At 58.7% G+C, this 15,023-nt stretch overlaps 1 protein-coding gene across 4 annotated transcripts in view; it reads left to right on the top strand.

Annotated features, from left to right (window-relative positions):
• Nucleotides 1-14,719, top strand: part of Rai1 (retinoic acid induced 1) — a 114,802-nt gene extending 100,083 nt beyond the window's left edge. For all 4 annotated transcript variants that reach the window (XM_045131367.1, XM_045131369.1, XM_045131368.1 and 1 more), the window contains 4 exons: nucleotides 262-5,823; nucleotides 9,182-9,275; nucleotides 13,008-13,057; nucleotides 13,444-14,719. In XM_045131367.1, coding sequence (XP_044987302.1) covers nucleotides 280-5,823; nucleotides 9,182-9,275; nucleotides 13,008-13,057; nucleotides 13,444-13,458 — 5,703 coding nt within the window. In that variant the 5' untranslated portion in view covers nucleotides 262-279 and the 3' untranslated portion in view covers nucleotides 13,459-14,719. The remainder of the gene's footprint in view (nucleotides 1-261; nucleotides 5,824-9,181; nucleotides 9,276-13,007; nucleotides 13,058-13,443) is intronic.
• Nucleotides 14,720-15,023: the final 304 nt, after the last annotated feature.

The following is a 15,023-nucleotide window of genomic DNA, read 5'->3' as shown; positions in this document are numbered from 1 at the left end:
TAGGCTGGGCAGTTGGTTTTGTACTCCTCATGCTAATGGTGGTGGGAAGCAGGATTACAGAGCACACACACCCCCCACCCAGAGATACTCCTTGCGCCCAGTGAAGAGCCTCTGGCAGTTTACAGGGTGGGGAAGTGGCCAGGAGAGGCACTGGCTGAGGAGAAGGGACCGGGCATGGATCCATCTGAATTGCTCTCTCTGCCCCCTCTCACCTCCCTCTCCCCCACCTTGCCCTGCCTCCCTCCCCCTTTCTCTCCACAGATAACCAGCTGAGGAGTCATGCAGTCTTTTAGAGAGAGGTGTGGTTTCCATGGCAAACAACAGAACTACCCACAAACCTCACAGGAGCCATCGCGCCTGGAGAACTACAGGCAGCCGGGTCAGGCTGGGCTGAGCTGCGATCGGCAGCGGCTGCTGGCCAAGGACTATTACAACCCCCAGCCCTACACAGGCTACGAGGGTGGCACGGGCACGCCCTCCAGCACAGCGGCCACCACGGCTGACAAGTACCATCGCGGCAGCAAGGCCCTGCCAGGGAGGCCGGCTTTCCCTGGCTACAGTGGTGTCCAGGACAGCAGCCCCTACCCAGGGCGCTACTCTGGTGAGGAGGGCCTTCAGACCTGGGGGGCCCCTCAGCCACCACCTCCTCAGCCGCAGCCCCTGCCAGGGGCGGTGGGCAAGTACGAGGAGAACTTGATGAAGAAGACGGCAGTGCCCCCAGGCAGACAGTATCCAGAGCAGAATGCCCAGCTTCCCTTCCGGACTCACAGCCTGCACGTCCCACCACCACAGCTGCCGCAGCCCCAGCAGCCCCTGGCCTACCCCAAACTGCAAAGGCAGAAACCACAGAACGACCTCACCTCCCCTCTGCCCTTCCCCCAAGGCAGCCACTTCCCCCAGCCTTCACAGTCCTTCCCCACCTCCTCCACCTATTCCCCAGCCGTCCAGGGAGGCGGGCAGGGGGCCCATTCATACAAGAGTTGCACAGCGCCATCTGCCCAGCCCCATGACAGGCCACTGACTGCCAATGCCAGCCTAGCCCCAGGGCAGCGGGTCCAGAACCTTCACGCCTACCAGTCGGGCCGTCTTGGCTATGACCAGCAGCAGCAGCAGCAGCAGCAACAGCAAGTGCTTCAGGGCCGACATCACACCCAAGAAAGCCTCCATTACCAGAACCTCGCCAAGTACCAACATTATGGGCAGCAAGGCCAGGGCTACTGCCCTCAGGACGCAGCTGTCAGGACTCCAGAGCAGTACTACCAGACCTTCAGCCCCAGCTCCAGCCACTCCCCTGCACGCTCCGTGGGCCGCTCGCCTTCCTACAGCTCTACCCCGTCACCACTGATGCCCAACCTGGAGAACTTCCCTTACAACCAGCAGCCGCTCAGCACCGGGGCCTTCCCTGCAGGCCTCACTGACCACAGTCACTTCATGCCCCTGCTCAACCCCTCCCCGACAGATGCCGCCAGCTCCGTGGACACACAGGCCAGCAACTGCAAGCCTCTGCAGAAGGACAAGCTCCCTGACAACTTACTGTCGGACCTCAGCCTGCAAAGTCTCACAGCACTCACTTCACAGGTGGAGAACATCTCTAACACGGTGCAGCAGCTCCTGTTGTCCAAGGCTGCCGTGCCACAGAAGAAAGGGGTCAAGAGCCTTGTGTCCAGGACCCCAGAGCAACACAAGAGCCAGCACTGCAGCCCTGAGGGTAGTGGCTACTCAGCAGAGCCGGCAGGCACACCTCTGTCAGAGCCCCCAAGCAGCACACCGCAGTCCACCCATGCCGAGCCGCAGGAGGCTGACTACCTGAGCGGCTCCGAGGACCCACTGGAGCGCAGCTTCCTCTACTGCAGCCAGGCCCGCAGCAGCCCTGCCAGAGTCAACAGCAACTCCAAGGCCAAGCCAGAGTCTGTGTCCACCTGTTCCGTGACCTCGCCTGACGACATGTCCACCAAGTCCGATGACTCCTTCCAGAGCCTGCACGGCACCCTGCCTCTGGACAGCTTCTCCAAGTTTGTAGCAGGCGAGCGGGATTGTCCACGGCTGCTGCTCAGTGCACTGGCGCAGGAAGACCTGGCCTCCGAGATCCTGGGCCTGCAAGAAGCCATTGTTGAGAAGGTCGATAAAACCTGGGCCGAGACTCCTGGCTTGTCCAAGGATGCCGGCAAGCCACCCTTCTCACTGGAGAACCACAGTGCCTGCCTGGACACTGTAGCCAAGACTTCATGGCCACGGCCTGGGGAACCAGAAGCCCTGCCTGAATCCTTGCAGCTGGACAAGAGTGGTAGTGCCAAGGACTTCAGCCCAGGACTGTTTGAAGATCCTTCCATGGCCTTTGCTACCCCTGACCCCAAGAAGACAACTGGTCCCCTGTCCTTTGTCACCAAGCCTACACTCGGGGCTGCTGCTCCAGACCCTACCACGGCAGCGTTCGATTGCTTCCCAGACACAACCACGGCCAGTTCGGTCGACGGTGCCAATCCCTTTGCCTGGCCAGAGGAGAACCTGGGGGACGCTTGTCCCCGATGGGGCCTGCACCCTGGTGAGCTCACCAAGGGCCTGGAGCAGGGTGGAAAGGCAGTAGACAGTATGGGCAAATCAGATGCCAGTGAGGCCCCAGCCTGCCTGGGCTTCCAAGAGGAGCACCCCCCTGGGGAGCCAGCAGCACTTCCTGGGGACTTCAAGCAGGAAGAGGCAGGAGGAGTGAAGGAGGAGGTAGGTGGGCTTCTGCAGTGCCCCGAGGTGGGCAAGGCTGACCGGTGGCTGGAGGACAGCCGGCACTGCTGCTCCACTGCTGACTTTGGGGACCTGCCATTGCTTCCAGCTCCCAGCAGGAAGGAAGATCTGGAGGCCGAGGAGGAGTACTCTTCGTTGTGTGAGCTGCTGGGCAGCCCTGGGCAGAGGCCTGGTCTGCAGGACCCACTGTCCCCCAAGGCCCCTCTCATCTGCACCAAGGAGGAGGCAGAGGAGGCACTAGACGTCAAGGCCGGCTGGGGTTCCGCATGCCACCTTTCTGGGGAGCCCGCCATCCTGCTGGGCCCCACCGTGGGGGCCGAGTCAAAGGTCCAGAGCTGGTTTGAATCCTCCCTGTCTCACATGAAGCCAGGGGAAGACGGACCCGAGGGGGAGCAGCCTTCGGGAGGTTCCACCACCTCGGATGCCTCCCTGGCCCAGAAGCCAAACAAGCCTGCTGTGCCCGAGGTGCCCATCGCTAAGAAAGAGCCTGTGCCAAGGGGCAAAAGTTTACGGAGCCGGCGGGTGCACCGGGGCCTGCCTGAGGCTGAAGATTCCCCGTGCAGAGCACCAGCCCTACCCAAAGACCTCTTGCTGCCTGAGTCCTGCACGGCCCCCCCACAGGGACAGGCAGAAGGGGCCGGCGCCCCAGGCCGGGGACCCTCAGAAGGGCTCCCCAGAATGTGTACCCGCTCTCTCACGGCCCTGAGTGAGCCCCGCACTCCTGGCCCCCCAGGTCTGACCACCACCCCTGCCCCCCCTGACAAGCTCGGAGGCAAGCAGCGAGCAGCCTTCAAGTCTGGCAAGCGGGTGGGGAAACCGTCACCTAAGGCCGCCTCTAGCCCCAGCAACCCTGCTGCCCTGCCTGTGGCCTCGGACAGCAGCCCCATGGGCTCTAAGACCAAGGAGCCCGACTCACCCAGCATGCCCAGCAAGGACCAGCGATCCATGGTCCTCCGGTCCCGCACTAAACCCCAGCAAGTCTTCCACATCAAGCGGCGGCGGCCCTCAGAGAGGATCCTGGACTGCCACACCCCTAAGAAGCTTTCTGCCAACAACCACTTGCCGGCCACATTCAAGGTCACCACTAGCGGGCCCCAGAAAGAAGGCCGGGTGAGCCAGCGGGCCAGAGTGCCCAAACCTGGCTCAGGGAGCAAGCTTTCAGACCGACCCCTCCATACACTCAAAAGGAAGTCAGCCTTCATGGCCCCTGTCCCTTCCAAGAAGCGGAGCCTGGTCCTGCGGAGCAGCAGCACAAGTGGGATGGACGGGAGGGAAGAGAGGGCTGAGGGCTCCCCCAGCCTCTTAAGAAGGATGGCTTCACCCCAGAGGGCCAGGCCTAGGGGCAGTGGGGAACCCCCGCCCCCCCAGCCCCCAGAGCCACCTGCTTCCTGCATGGGCCTGGCCACAAGGTCACCCCTCCCCAGTGCTGTGAGGACCAAGGTGTTGCCACCCCGAAAAGGCCGTGGCCTCAAGCTGGAGGCCATAGTGCAGAAGATCACTTCGCCGGGCCTCAAGAAGCTTGCGTGCAGAGTGCCAGGGGCCCCTCCCGGGACACCCCGGAGCCCAGCCCTTCCCGAGAAGCGCGCAGGGGGTAGTCCGGCTGGGGCGGAAGAGGGCCTGGGAGGTGGGGGCCCGGGACAGGTGCTCCCAGCAGTTTTGGGAGCCGACCCTTTGTGCAGAAACCCAGCCAGCAGGTCCTTAAAAGGCAAACTCATGAACAGTAAGAAACTGTCCTGTGCTGCTGACTGTCTCAAAGCTGAGGCCTTCATGTCCCCGGAGGCCCCGCCGCCCCCAGGGACCGCCCCGGCACCGAAGAAAAGGAGTCGGAAAGGCAGGGCAGGGGCCCTGGGACTCCCCAAAGGCCCGCCGGAGAAGCAGCCCTGTCTTGGGCCCGCCCTGCTCCTTGCTTCCCGGGACAGGGCCAGCAGCGTGCAGGGGGCTGATGAGGACAGCTCTGGGGTAGGAGGCAAGAAGCCAAAGACAGAGGAGCTGGGCCTGGCCTCTCTGCCCCCGGAAGGCCAGTCCTGCCAGCCTCAGACCAGGGCGCAGAAGCACCCGGGCCATGCCAACTACAGCAGCTACTCGAAGCGGAAGCGCCTCAACCGGGGCCGGACCAAGAGCGCGCACGCCTCGGCCGGTAAGGGGCGGGCGGCGGCGCGCCGGAGGCAGCAGCAAGCGCTGCCCCCGGATCCCGAGGAGCCCGAAATCCGCCTCAAGTACATTTCTTCTTGCAAGCGGCTGAGGGCCGACAGCCGGCCCCCGGCCTTTTCACCCTTCGTGAGGGTGGAGAAGCGAGATGCATTCACTACCATATGCACTGTGGTCAACTCCCCTGGGGACGAGCCCAAGCCCCACCGGAAGCCCGCCTTCTCCACGGCCTCCTCCGCCTCCTCCGCCACCTCCTCTTCCTCCTCGTTCTCCTTGGACCCCGCCGGGGCCTCCCTGACCACACTTCCCGGAGGAGGCTCCGCGATACAGGCGCGGCCCTCCTTGCCCCTTTCCTCCACCATGCACCTGGGGCCTGTGGTGTCCAAGGCCCTCAGTACCTCTTGCCTTGTCTGCTGCCTCTGCCAAAACCCAGCCAACTTCAAGGACCTCGGGGACCTGTGTGGACCCTACTACCCCGAACACTGCCTCCCTAAAAAGAAGCCAAAACTCAAGGAGAAGGTGCGGCTGGAGGGCACCTTTGAGGAGGCCCCGCTGCCCCCTGAGAGAACACTCAAAGGTTTTGAGTGTGCAGCCACCACTGCCACCTCGTCCTCGACCACGACCACGGGAAAGCTACCCAGGCCCGATGGCCCGGCTGATCCCACCAAGCAGAGTTCCCTGCGCACCAGTGCCCGGGGCCTATCCCGGCGGCTGCAGAGTTGCTACTGCTGTGATGGTCAAGGGGATGGGGGTGAGGAGGTGGTCCCAGCCGACAAGAGCCGCAAGCATGAATGCAGCAAAGAGGCCCCCTCAGAGCCTGGTGGGGACACCCAGGAACACTGGGTGCATGAGGCCTGCGCCGTATGGACTGGCGGGGTGTACCTGGTGGCTGGGAAACTCTTTGGGCTGCAGGAGGCCATGAAGGTGGCCGTGGACATGGTAAGAGGCCAGCCCAGCCAAGGTGGGGGCCCTGGGTTCCGAAGCACAAGCAGGCAGGCAAGGGGGGCCCTGGCGTGTGTCCAGGACCGCCAGCACGGGCTACTCATGCCCACAGGCACAGGGCACGCTCTCCAGGCCCTGACAGTGCCTCAAGGCAGTGTAGGGGCAAGTTGAAGCACACCGAGGCTAAAGCAGGACACGCTCACCTACCTTGTCCCAGGATTTGTGCCCTGCTACAGCACAACTGGGCCAGTGACCACCCACATGCCACCCTGGTACCTCTTGGTGCAGCCTCACCTGGGGCCTGGAGCTGCTGGGTGCTGAGAGGCTAGAGGCCTCTTAGAATTAAACACCAGGGTGGTCTGGCCTTCCTGAACAGAGCTGCCAAACCACAAGTGGCAAAAAAGAGGGAGGGGGTTGCCTGGCCTGAGAGGCCCACAGCAACCTGGAGCCTTTGACCTCCAGTTTGAAGCCACCCCTTCAGTGAGCTTAGGCCACCACGGTCACGGGACTGGGAACGTAATGGGGAGACGGTGACGGTGTTCTGAGCATGGCTGCTGCCAGGGTCTCACAGGCTGTATTCACTGACAGAGGCAGCTCCAGAGCCCATGTCTCTTCCCGACAGTGGTGGCCCCAGGACAGCAGGCAGGGAGGGTTGCACCCCATCCTACAGTATGGGATCTGGGTTACCCTGCTGCTTGGTGTAAACTATGTTGGCATCCTCCACTCCTTCATCTCTTCCTTCCCTCAGCCTGCCATGGAAAGTGGACTCAGAAGAGCTGGACTACCCAGTGGCCTCTCCCCCACCTCTCCCAGCTCCTCAGAAGCACTGCCCAGTCCCCTTCCCCAGCCTTCGGGACCACTGTGCGTGCTGGCCATAGCTTCATGCTCCAGACTGTCCGTTGTCCATCAGGACGGCTATAGAACGTCTCTAGTCCCTGATGTCTGCCCATCTTGCTGAGGGGACCTGGCAGGAGGATTCCACAGCTCCAGCTGGCTCAAAATAGGCACTTCCCGCATACACTCCACCTCTGCACTGCTCTGCACATCCTTCTCCTTTTGCTTGTCACTGGCTCTCCAGTGGCTTATTTTCATAGCTACTGTGAAATAATCTCAAGTCGTCCCCAACATTAGAAAATAACTGTGACCGCTCCCCAGCTAGTTCTTACAAGTCACACTTTAGGGCTGGCACTGCTCCCCAATGCTCATAATTCCCATCCCCAAATACAGGACACCTTTGGGGGTCGGATCTGGGACCCAGGTGTATTCACATCCTCTGCATCCAGCATTGGCTGGCTTTAACAAGGAAGGGACAGCAGCGAGTGTAGACAGAGTCCCTTGCCCGCCACCCTGGCCCTCCGCCTCTGGTCCCTCTGCTTGCTGCTGACACTGGTACACACAGAAAGCCCTGTAGAGCTGAGGGAGGCACATGGGTTTCAGGGTCACTGCTGGAGCGGGAGCCAGCTCACTGCCCGTCCCTGTCAGGCCTGTTATCCTCAAGAATGGCCTGATGGCCTTCTGCCACAGAGCTATCAAGGAAGACTAAGACAGGCACTCATTGGACAGGTGCTTACTGCACAGTGAGGGTACCTCCCTGCCACAGGTGAGCTGGGCTGGCAGCCGGGATCTACTGTCCAGCCATGCAAGAGTCCATGGGACGAGCTGGGACTTCCAGGTTCCGTGGTCAAAGTAACCCTCAAGGTCACTGCTTCAACCCACTGCCTCCTGGCTCAGTCAGTGGTTTGGTGACACCTTGCTCCCTGGGAGCCAGGGAGGCCCTGGTTCAAATCTTAATTCCAGGAAGCCTGGTGATCTCTGTGAGCCCCGGCATGCTGGCCCTACTGGCAGGACTGAGGTCCATGACCTGCCCCCCAGCATGTAGCAAGGCTGTGCATAGCCACGTCCCTGGCCCCCACCCACTACAGCAGCCGCTCCTTTAGCCTTCCCTTTATTCTCCAGAACACAAGACGTGAGTGAGCCCTGGGACGCTCTTCCTTTTCCATTCCTCCACAGCCCCTGCTGCCTCCAAGGCCACCACACCTACCCTTCCAGGACCCCAGCCTCCTGGCTTGCCTATATCCCTGAGCCCAGTGTCATCACACACCCCATCTTCATTGCCACATGAGGCCTGGCCCTGGGGTACCGCCTTGTAGAGGAGACCTGCAGCGGACTTACACCCTCAGCAAGCAGGTGGCCTCAGTGTGGGTGCCTGGCCAGGACATGAGGAACAGTTCATAAGCCACAGGCCTTATTCCTAACTGCTTAAAGGGTTACTGGGGTCCTGGACATAGTAAAGAGAAAGAGGTTGCCATCAGCCACTGGTGCCCTTCAGTTACCTTCAAATCTCGCATCATCCCAAGGGCATTGTGGGTGAGACTTGGTCTGGCCTGGGGCCCTTGTTCTCCACCTCCCCTCTGTGATTGAAGAGGTAAGGGACTGTGACAGGCCATTCCATACCAGACTAAGAGGCCCTCGCTCATCCAGAAGCTGTGTGAAAGCCTGACGATCAGGAATGATTTTCAGTTCCTGCTCTGCACCCGCCCCTGGCCTCTGCGGGTCCGGGGGTTGAAGACGCAGCAGCGTGCCCTGCCAGTGCAGCATGGGATGGCGATTTGGAGCTCGGGCACTGCTGGGCCGTGGGTCGGAGTCTTCCTGAGCAGTGTGCTGTGGGTGGCTTGCCAGTTTCCCTCTCATGGCGACCAGGATAAGTGACAGGGCGTCCAGTACTTGGCTTCTGGACCTGTTTTGTGCCTGCTGCCACCCTCTCTTCACTGTCCACGGGGCAGCTGGTGCTCAGGAGCATGGGCGCCCGGGACCCATCTCTGTTCCTCCCTAGGCCCAGGTTCGACTTCACTTTTCCACTAGCCTTCTCGGCATTGCCTTCCTATCCTGGCCACGTCACATTGCCAAAGCCCAGCAGAAGACACCATGACCTGTCAGGCACTGGGAACTTGGGGTGGGGGCGGGGTGGGGGCATCGGAGTCACACAAAGTCAGCCTCTTGGGGTCACTGTCACTTCCTCCCCCAACTTCGGTTCCACGCTCCTGCTGTCTAACCATCTGTAGAATGGGGCCATTGAAAACCACTCCCCTTCAGGCTGCTAGAAGGAGCCAGTCAGGGTCACATCTGACCCAGCATGTAGGCAGCACCTGGCAACAAAGGCTGTCATGGTGACTAGCATCACTGGCCTAAGGCAGTCCCTTACCCAGCATGCCAGCCCAGTGGGTAGCAAAGAGCCAGTCCTTGGCCTCTGCCCCACTAAGCCTCCCTCCTACTTAGTAGTGGTCATATCGGAGGCAGGGCTGCATGGGCCTGTCCCGGACAGTGCGAGAACTCACCTGCCTTCCTCTCTCTTTAGCTGTGTTCCAGCTGCCATGAAGCCGGGGCAACCATCGCATGCTCCTACAAAGGATGTGTCCATACCTACCACTACCCTTGTGCCAGCGATGCGGGTAAGAGCCAGCTGTCGGGCCCTGGTATAAACTGTCCAGGCCTCGTGACTCCCAGGTCCCTCCCTCACCTCCTGCCCCAGCAATCCTTTGTTTCATTGTTCTTCTTCGCCTACGACTGGGCTAGGTCACACCAGGGACATTGACGTGAGTCAGTCCCTACACCTGAATGAGCACCCAGATCAGAGGGTAGATGGAGACATAAATGATGATGTGGAGAGCTGAGCATGGTGGTTGACCTTTGAAGGTTGAATAAGATGTCCACTCAGCAGACAAAAAAAAAAAAAAAAGAGGAGCAATTGAGTCCAAATGGCATGTTAGCTGTAGGGACTCAGTATGCAAGGTCTAAAGAAGGGCCATACCAACTCATCCATTACCCATGGGTTCTTACTAATGCCAGACACAGAGGACTGAGTTTACGGACCATGGATCCCTCGTTAGCCATGTGGAGAAATGGATGCTTTTTATTTATTTGTTTGACGGAGAAAGAGGGAAAGAGAGAGAGAACGGCCATGCCAAGAGCTTCCAGCCACTGCAAACTAACTCTAGATGTGTGCACTCCCTTGTGCATCTGGGTAGCGTGGGTCCTGGGGAATCGAACCTGGATCCTTTGGCTTTGCAGGCAAATGCCCTAACCACTAAGCCATCCCTCCAGCCTGGGAAATGGATTCTTATCTAAAGAAAGCATTTACAGGGCTGGGGAGGTGGCTCCGTGGGTCAGGTGCTTGCCACCCAAGACCTCAAATCCCATGTAAACTGCTGGAAGGAGTGCTGGGCTTCTATAATCCCAGCACAGGGCTGGAGAGATGGCTCAGCTATTAAGGCGCTTGCCTGCAAAGCCAAAGGACACAGGTTCGATTCCCCAGGTCCCACATAAGCCAGATGCACAAGGTGGCACATGTATCTGCAGTTTGTTTGCAGCAGCTGGCGGCCCTGGTGCACCCATTCTCTCTCTCTCTCTCTCTCTTTAATAAAAAAATGTGTGTAGATAGGGACCAAGTACAAAGACAGTGCCATCAGCCAAGACCACATGCAGAAATGTCACAGGATGTGGGTCTGAGGTTCCAACAGTGACTGGCACTACGCTGTAAGCACCTTTTTCTTTTTTTTTTTTTGCTTTTCCTGGTGTGTGTACATATGTGCATGTGGAAGGTCGAGGGCAGCCTCTATAGTCAGGCCTAGCTGCCTGCCCGCCTCCTCGGAGGCGGGGATTCTCTCTAGTTCTCTAGCTGGTCCATGAACTCCCAGGAAATGCTCCTGTCTCTGCCCACTATCTCAGCCCTACACACAAGTCTTTTTTAAAACAATATCTTTTTTTATTTATTTGAAAGGGGGGAGAGCAGAGAGAAAATAGGCACACCGGGGCCTCCAGCCGCTGCAAACAAACTCCAGACACATGCGCCACCTCGTGCATCTGCCATTACATGGGCACTGGCGGATTGAACCTGGGTCTTTCGGCTTTGCTGGCAAGTGCCTTAACTGCTGAGCCATCTCTCTAGCCCTACTTGGTTTCTTCTGTCAATAAAGCTCACTTTTGCCAGGTGTGGTGGTGGATGCTTTTTTTAATCCCAGCACTCTGGAGACAGAGGTAGGAGGATCACTGTGAGTTTGAGTCTAGCCTGAGACTACATAGTGAATTCCAGGTCCGCCTGGGCTACATATAGTGAAACCCTACCTCAGAAAAACAAACAAACAAAAATCTCAATTTTGAGCATCTATTCAATGGAATAGAGCAGAGTAAATACCACTCATCAGGAAGTACAGCCTTATAGGCCAGAGGCTCTGTTACCAACTCTATCCCTCCCAACCTCTGCAGCAGGCTGCTGAAAGCACCCCGCTTGCTGCCTGGGTCTCTGACCAGCAACCGCCCCAGCCAAAGCTTGCTGAGAGCTGTGTGGGGCTATGACTGGTGACATGCCCCTGGTGGGGCTGAGCAGAGAGGGGTGGGTGGCGGTAGGGCACACGTGGGGAGGGGTTTGCTGGTTCCACTTGACATTACACGGTCTGACCCTGTATTGGAAGGTGGACTCATACCCAGGCACAACGCCTCGCTTCTCAGCACTGCCACCATGGCAGACTTCATGTGCTAATGTACTCTGTGCCCACAGCTTGCCGGGCCCTGTGTCAGGGACCCTGCACACTCCAGCTGTATATTTACTGGTGAGCTGACTGACCCACAGCCACTTGGTATGCCCTTGGCAGAAGCACAGGCAAGTCCCAGTGTCCTCAGCTCCCTGTCCTGTGCTCTCTCCTACCTCAGGCCTGCCCAGCTTCTTCCAGGGTCTCACCTTGGAGGACGCAGGCAGGATGGCCTTGGGTGAGGGCAATGTGTGCACGTAGCGTGCCCATGGAAGAGGCTCATCCTTCTTGATCGAGGAGACATGTGGGTTAAAAAATCATGGGCAGAGGTGACACTGGAGGCAGGCCATGAATGTTGGGAAAGTTGAGTTGTGGCCACCGTGGTGGCACTGTAGACTAGGCTTTGGGCAGTACAGCAGGAATCACTGTAGTTTCAGGGTCTGAGGCAGGAAGGGGGTTGGGAAGAGGAAACTCTGACGTGATCAGGGACGATGAACTACTGTGATAGTCCACGCAAGGGAGCTGATGTGGTCCAGATAGGGCTTGCTGTAAAAAGCCAGGGAGAGGGGCTGGGAAAATAGCTTGGCAGTTATGGTGTTTGCCTGTGAAGTCTAAGGACCCTGGTTCAATAGCCCACGACTCACGTAAGCCAAATGCACAAGGGGGCGCATGTGTCTTGGTGTGCCCATTCTCTCCTTCTCTCTGCCTCTTCCTCTCACTCTCAAGTAAAGAAATAAACTATTTAAAAATAAGAATAAATAAATAGAAACTGAGGGAGAAGATGGGTCAGGCCTGATGTTGAGAAGAGCTGGTTGGAATAGAGTTGCATGAAAAGATAGAGGCCATTAAGATTGGCCAAGCTACTAGCCCTTCCAGACCCAGCCTGGTGGCTTAAACAGGCCCACATTTAAGGATAGAGTCAGCTAGCAGGTCCTGCTGGGGGCGGTTCGCTGTAGAAGCCCTCAGACAGGCCAGTCCTGTCTGCTCTCCATGGTCTCATCCTCCGGTGGCCCACCTGGCACATCCTTGTGGTGGGAGCCCCAGGAGAGGGGCCACAGGGCCTCTCGAGCCTGGGCTGTGGCCTTCACCATGTCCTGTCAGCCCAGGCGGGTCTCCAGTGTAGCCCAGGTTTGAAAAGCGGGGACCACTGCAGAGCCAGTAACAAGTGGTGAGGCCCCGGAGGAACAACCCACTTGCCACACCCAGAAGCAGCCCCGTGGACAAGTGGTGCTGGCTGTCAGTTGAGGGACACCACTTTTCACATGTGGCACCAGAGTGGATCCCTGGGAAACAGGCTCTCTGCAGCCGGGGAAAAGGTGAAGAAGCTAGGGTACCTGGCCAGGCAAGCAGGTGGGCAGTATCCCACTGGCCCACTGCATGGGGGAAGCCAACCCCCCAGGCATCTGCAAGCTCCCAGGCAGGTAGAGGAGCTGACTCTGCCTAGTAGCATAGTAACCTGCCTGCCACATGGGGGAAAACGCCTGAGACGCATACCTAGATGTGGCACTTGTTCCAGTCTGGGGAGTGAGGAGCTGTCCTTCTGGAGAGGGTGACCGCGTGGCAGTGGGTCCAGGGAGTTTAGAAGGAAGGGGTGGGGATGTCAGACCTGCAGCGATCACCCCCTTCCTGACCACAGAATCTTGTCTTTGCTCGCAGGTTGTATATTCATTGAGGAGAATTTTTCGTTGAAGTGTCCCAAACACAAGGTAGGTGAACTCAAGGGTCCCCAGGCAGAAGGAATTCCCCAGACCTTCAGGGACACCCCTTCCTCCCCAGTACATTCCGGGCTTGGGAGCTTTTCAGCTTTGGCCCAGGCTCCGCTTCTCCCTGCCCTGCTGACCACCACCTTCTGCCCTCCTGGCAGACTGGCCCGAACCAGGGAGGTCCCAAAGGGAGGCCCTGCCAGGGCCTCCCCACACCCTTCTCTGGTCTGGTGGGCGGGCCCAGCATGCGTCAGAGCCACATGTCTGAGGGCACGCACTTGAAGGCTGACCGTGGTCAGCAGAGCTCGCCTGGGAGGCAGCTTGGTGGGAAGGAGGCCGGGCGGGGCCTGGCTTCCGCGGTGTGGTCAGTCGCGCTGTCCTTTCTGCAGAGGCTGCCGTCGTAAGCCCGCCGCGGCCCCGAGTAGCTGCCGAGCCCGCCCGCTGCCGCCGAGGAAGAGGAGCCGCCTGCGCAGTCGCAGTCGGCGTTTAGCGCTGCGCCCAGCACGCCTCCAGAGCCGGTCCTTGATCCGATTTCCGGGTCATAGGTCCGGCCCGTTTGCAAAGAAAACCTGTTCGGAGCCGCCCCGCTCCGGGGCCCCCAGGGCAGCCTTGGGGCGTCCTTGCTACACACCTTAGGGCCAGGCTTGGAGAGGGCAGGCCGCCGCAGAGTGGGCTTGCATCCTCGGGTGGGATGGGAAATGGCTTCGCCCGGGGACATGTGACATCACATATTCCTCGTGGGTGCAGCCGCCCCCACAGCGTGCAGCTCGGCGCCCGAGGTCGGCGGTGGGAGTCCAGCCTTGGAAGAGGCGCCCAGGGCGGCTACTAGCTCTGTTGACATGAGGCAAATCGAAGCCTTTCTGGAGGGCTAGGCCGGCTCATGAATGCAACCAAGCACCCTTGTCACCCAGCCTTTACCCAAGCTTTTGTGGGGCTTGGGCAAAGCCGCGGTCGTTGTGGATCTTTGTTCTGTCCCCTTGTCCAGTTTTCCACCCCCTACCCCCTGGAGCCTGGGAGCTCAAGGAGACGGCAGTGACCAGAGCACTCCTCCAGTGGACACAAGGTCCTCCGCGCTAGCTTGGCACGGGAGCAGGGACAGCACTCGGTTCATGTACAAAACCTGTGTACCCCTCTATATATATGTTACATAGAATGTATATATGTTGGGAACATGCTCGCTTCTGTGTCGCCACCATGCATCGTGTGCCCCGCAGCACAGAGCCCCAACCTGGCCTTCGCTGGGGCAGGGGTCACCGCGATGCTCCTTCCTCTTGCAGCCACCACTGCCCAGGCCAGTCCCCGCCCTTCCGTCCCTGTCCTCAAGCTCTGTCCACACTTCAATAGGCCTGATGCAGGACCCTCCCCCGACCCCCACCGCAGCCCTCGCAACTTCTTGTATATACGACTGTACAATGGTAAACGTGTGTATTATATCCGGCCTCGTTATATAGTGTATATATATGTATACATATACATATATATAATATATATGAAGACTGTAAATGTTAAGACAACTAGTGTTCTTATTAGTATATTGCTTCACACTGAAGATTGTGTGTATTGAGCTGTTTCTAAAAGATGTTTATTTTCCTTAAGAGTTAAAAAAAAAAAACCAGTCATTGCATTCAGAAAAAAAAAAAAGTCAATAAAGATACGACGATTGTTTTGGAAGTTTGCTGCCTGTGGATTCTGACAGATTAACTGGGGAGTTGGGGCCAGGCCTTTGGTGGGCCATGGGAATGGAGGGAAGGGTCGGGAGGAGGGAGCACAAGCAGGAATGTCTGATGGCTTCACCTGCTGTGTGGCTCAGGTCCTGATCACGGTACAGGTCTTAGGGGAGCTGAGATGCTTGCAATGTAAGAACCTGGTTTATCTTATCAAGACAGGCCCTAAATATGTCCTCATGTCACCCTGGGACCTGGTGGGGGATTGGGAGGTGAGGAGGAGTAACAGACCATAAAAGCCCTAA

Source organism: Jaculus jaculus, chromosome 12 (assembly GCF_020740685.1).
Source record: "Jaculus jaculus isolate mJacJac1 chromosome 12, mJacJac1.mat.Y.cur, whole genome shotgun sequence".
NCBI classification, from domain to species: Eukaryota; Metazoa; Chordata; class Mammalia; order Rodentia; family Dipodidae; genus Jaculus; species Jaculus jaculus.
The sequence above is the reverse complement of the archived record's forward strand: the minus strand, read 5'-3'. Positions and strand labels throughout refer to the sequence as shown.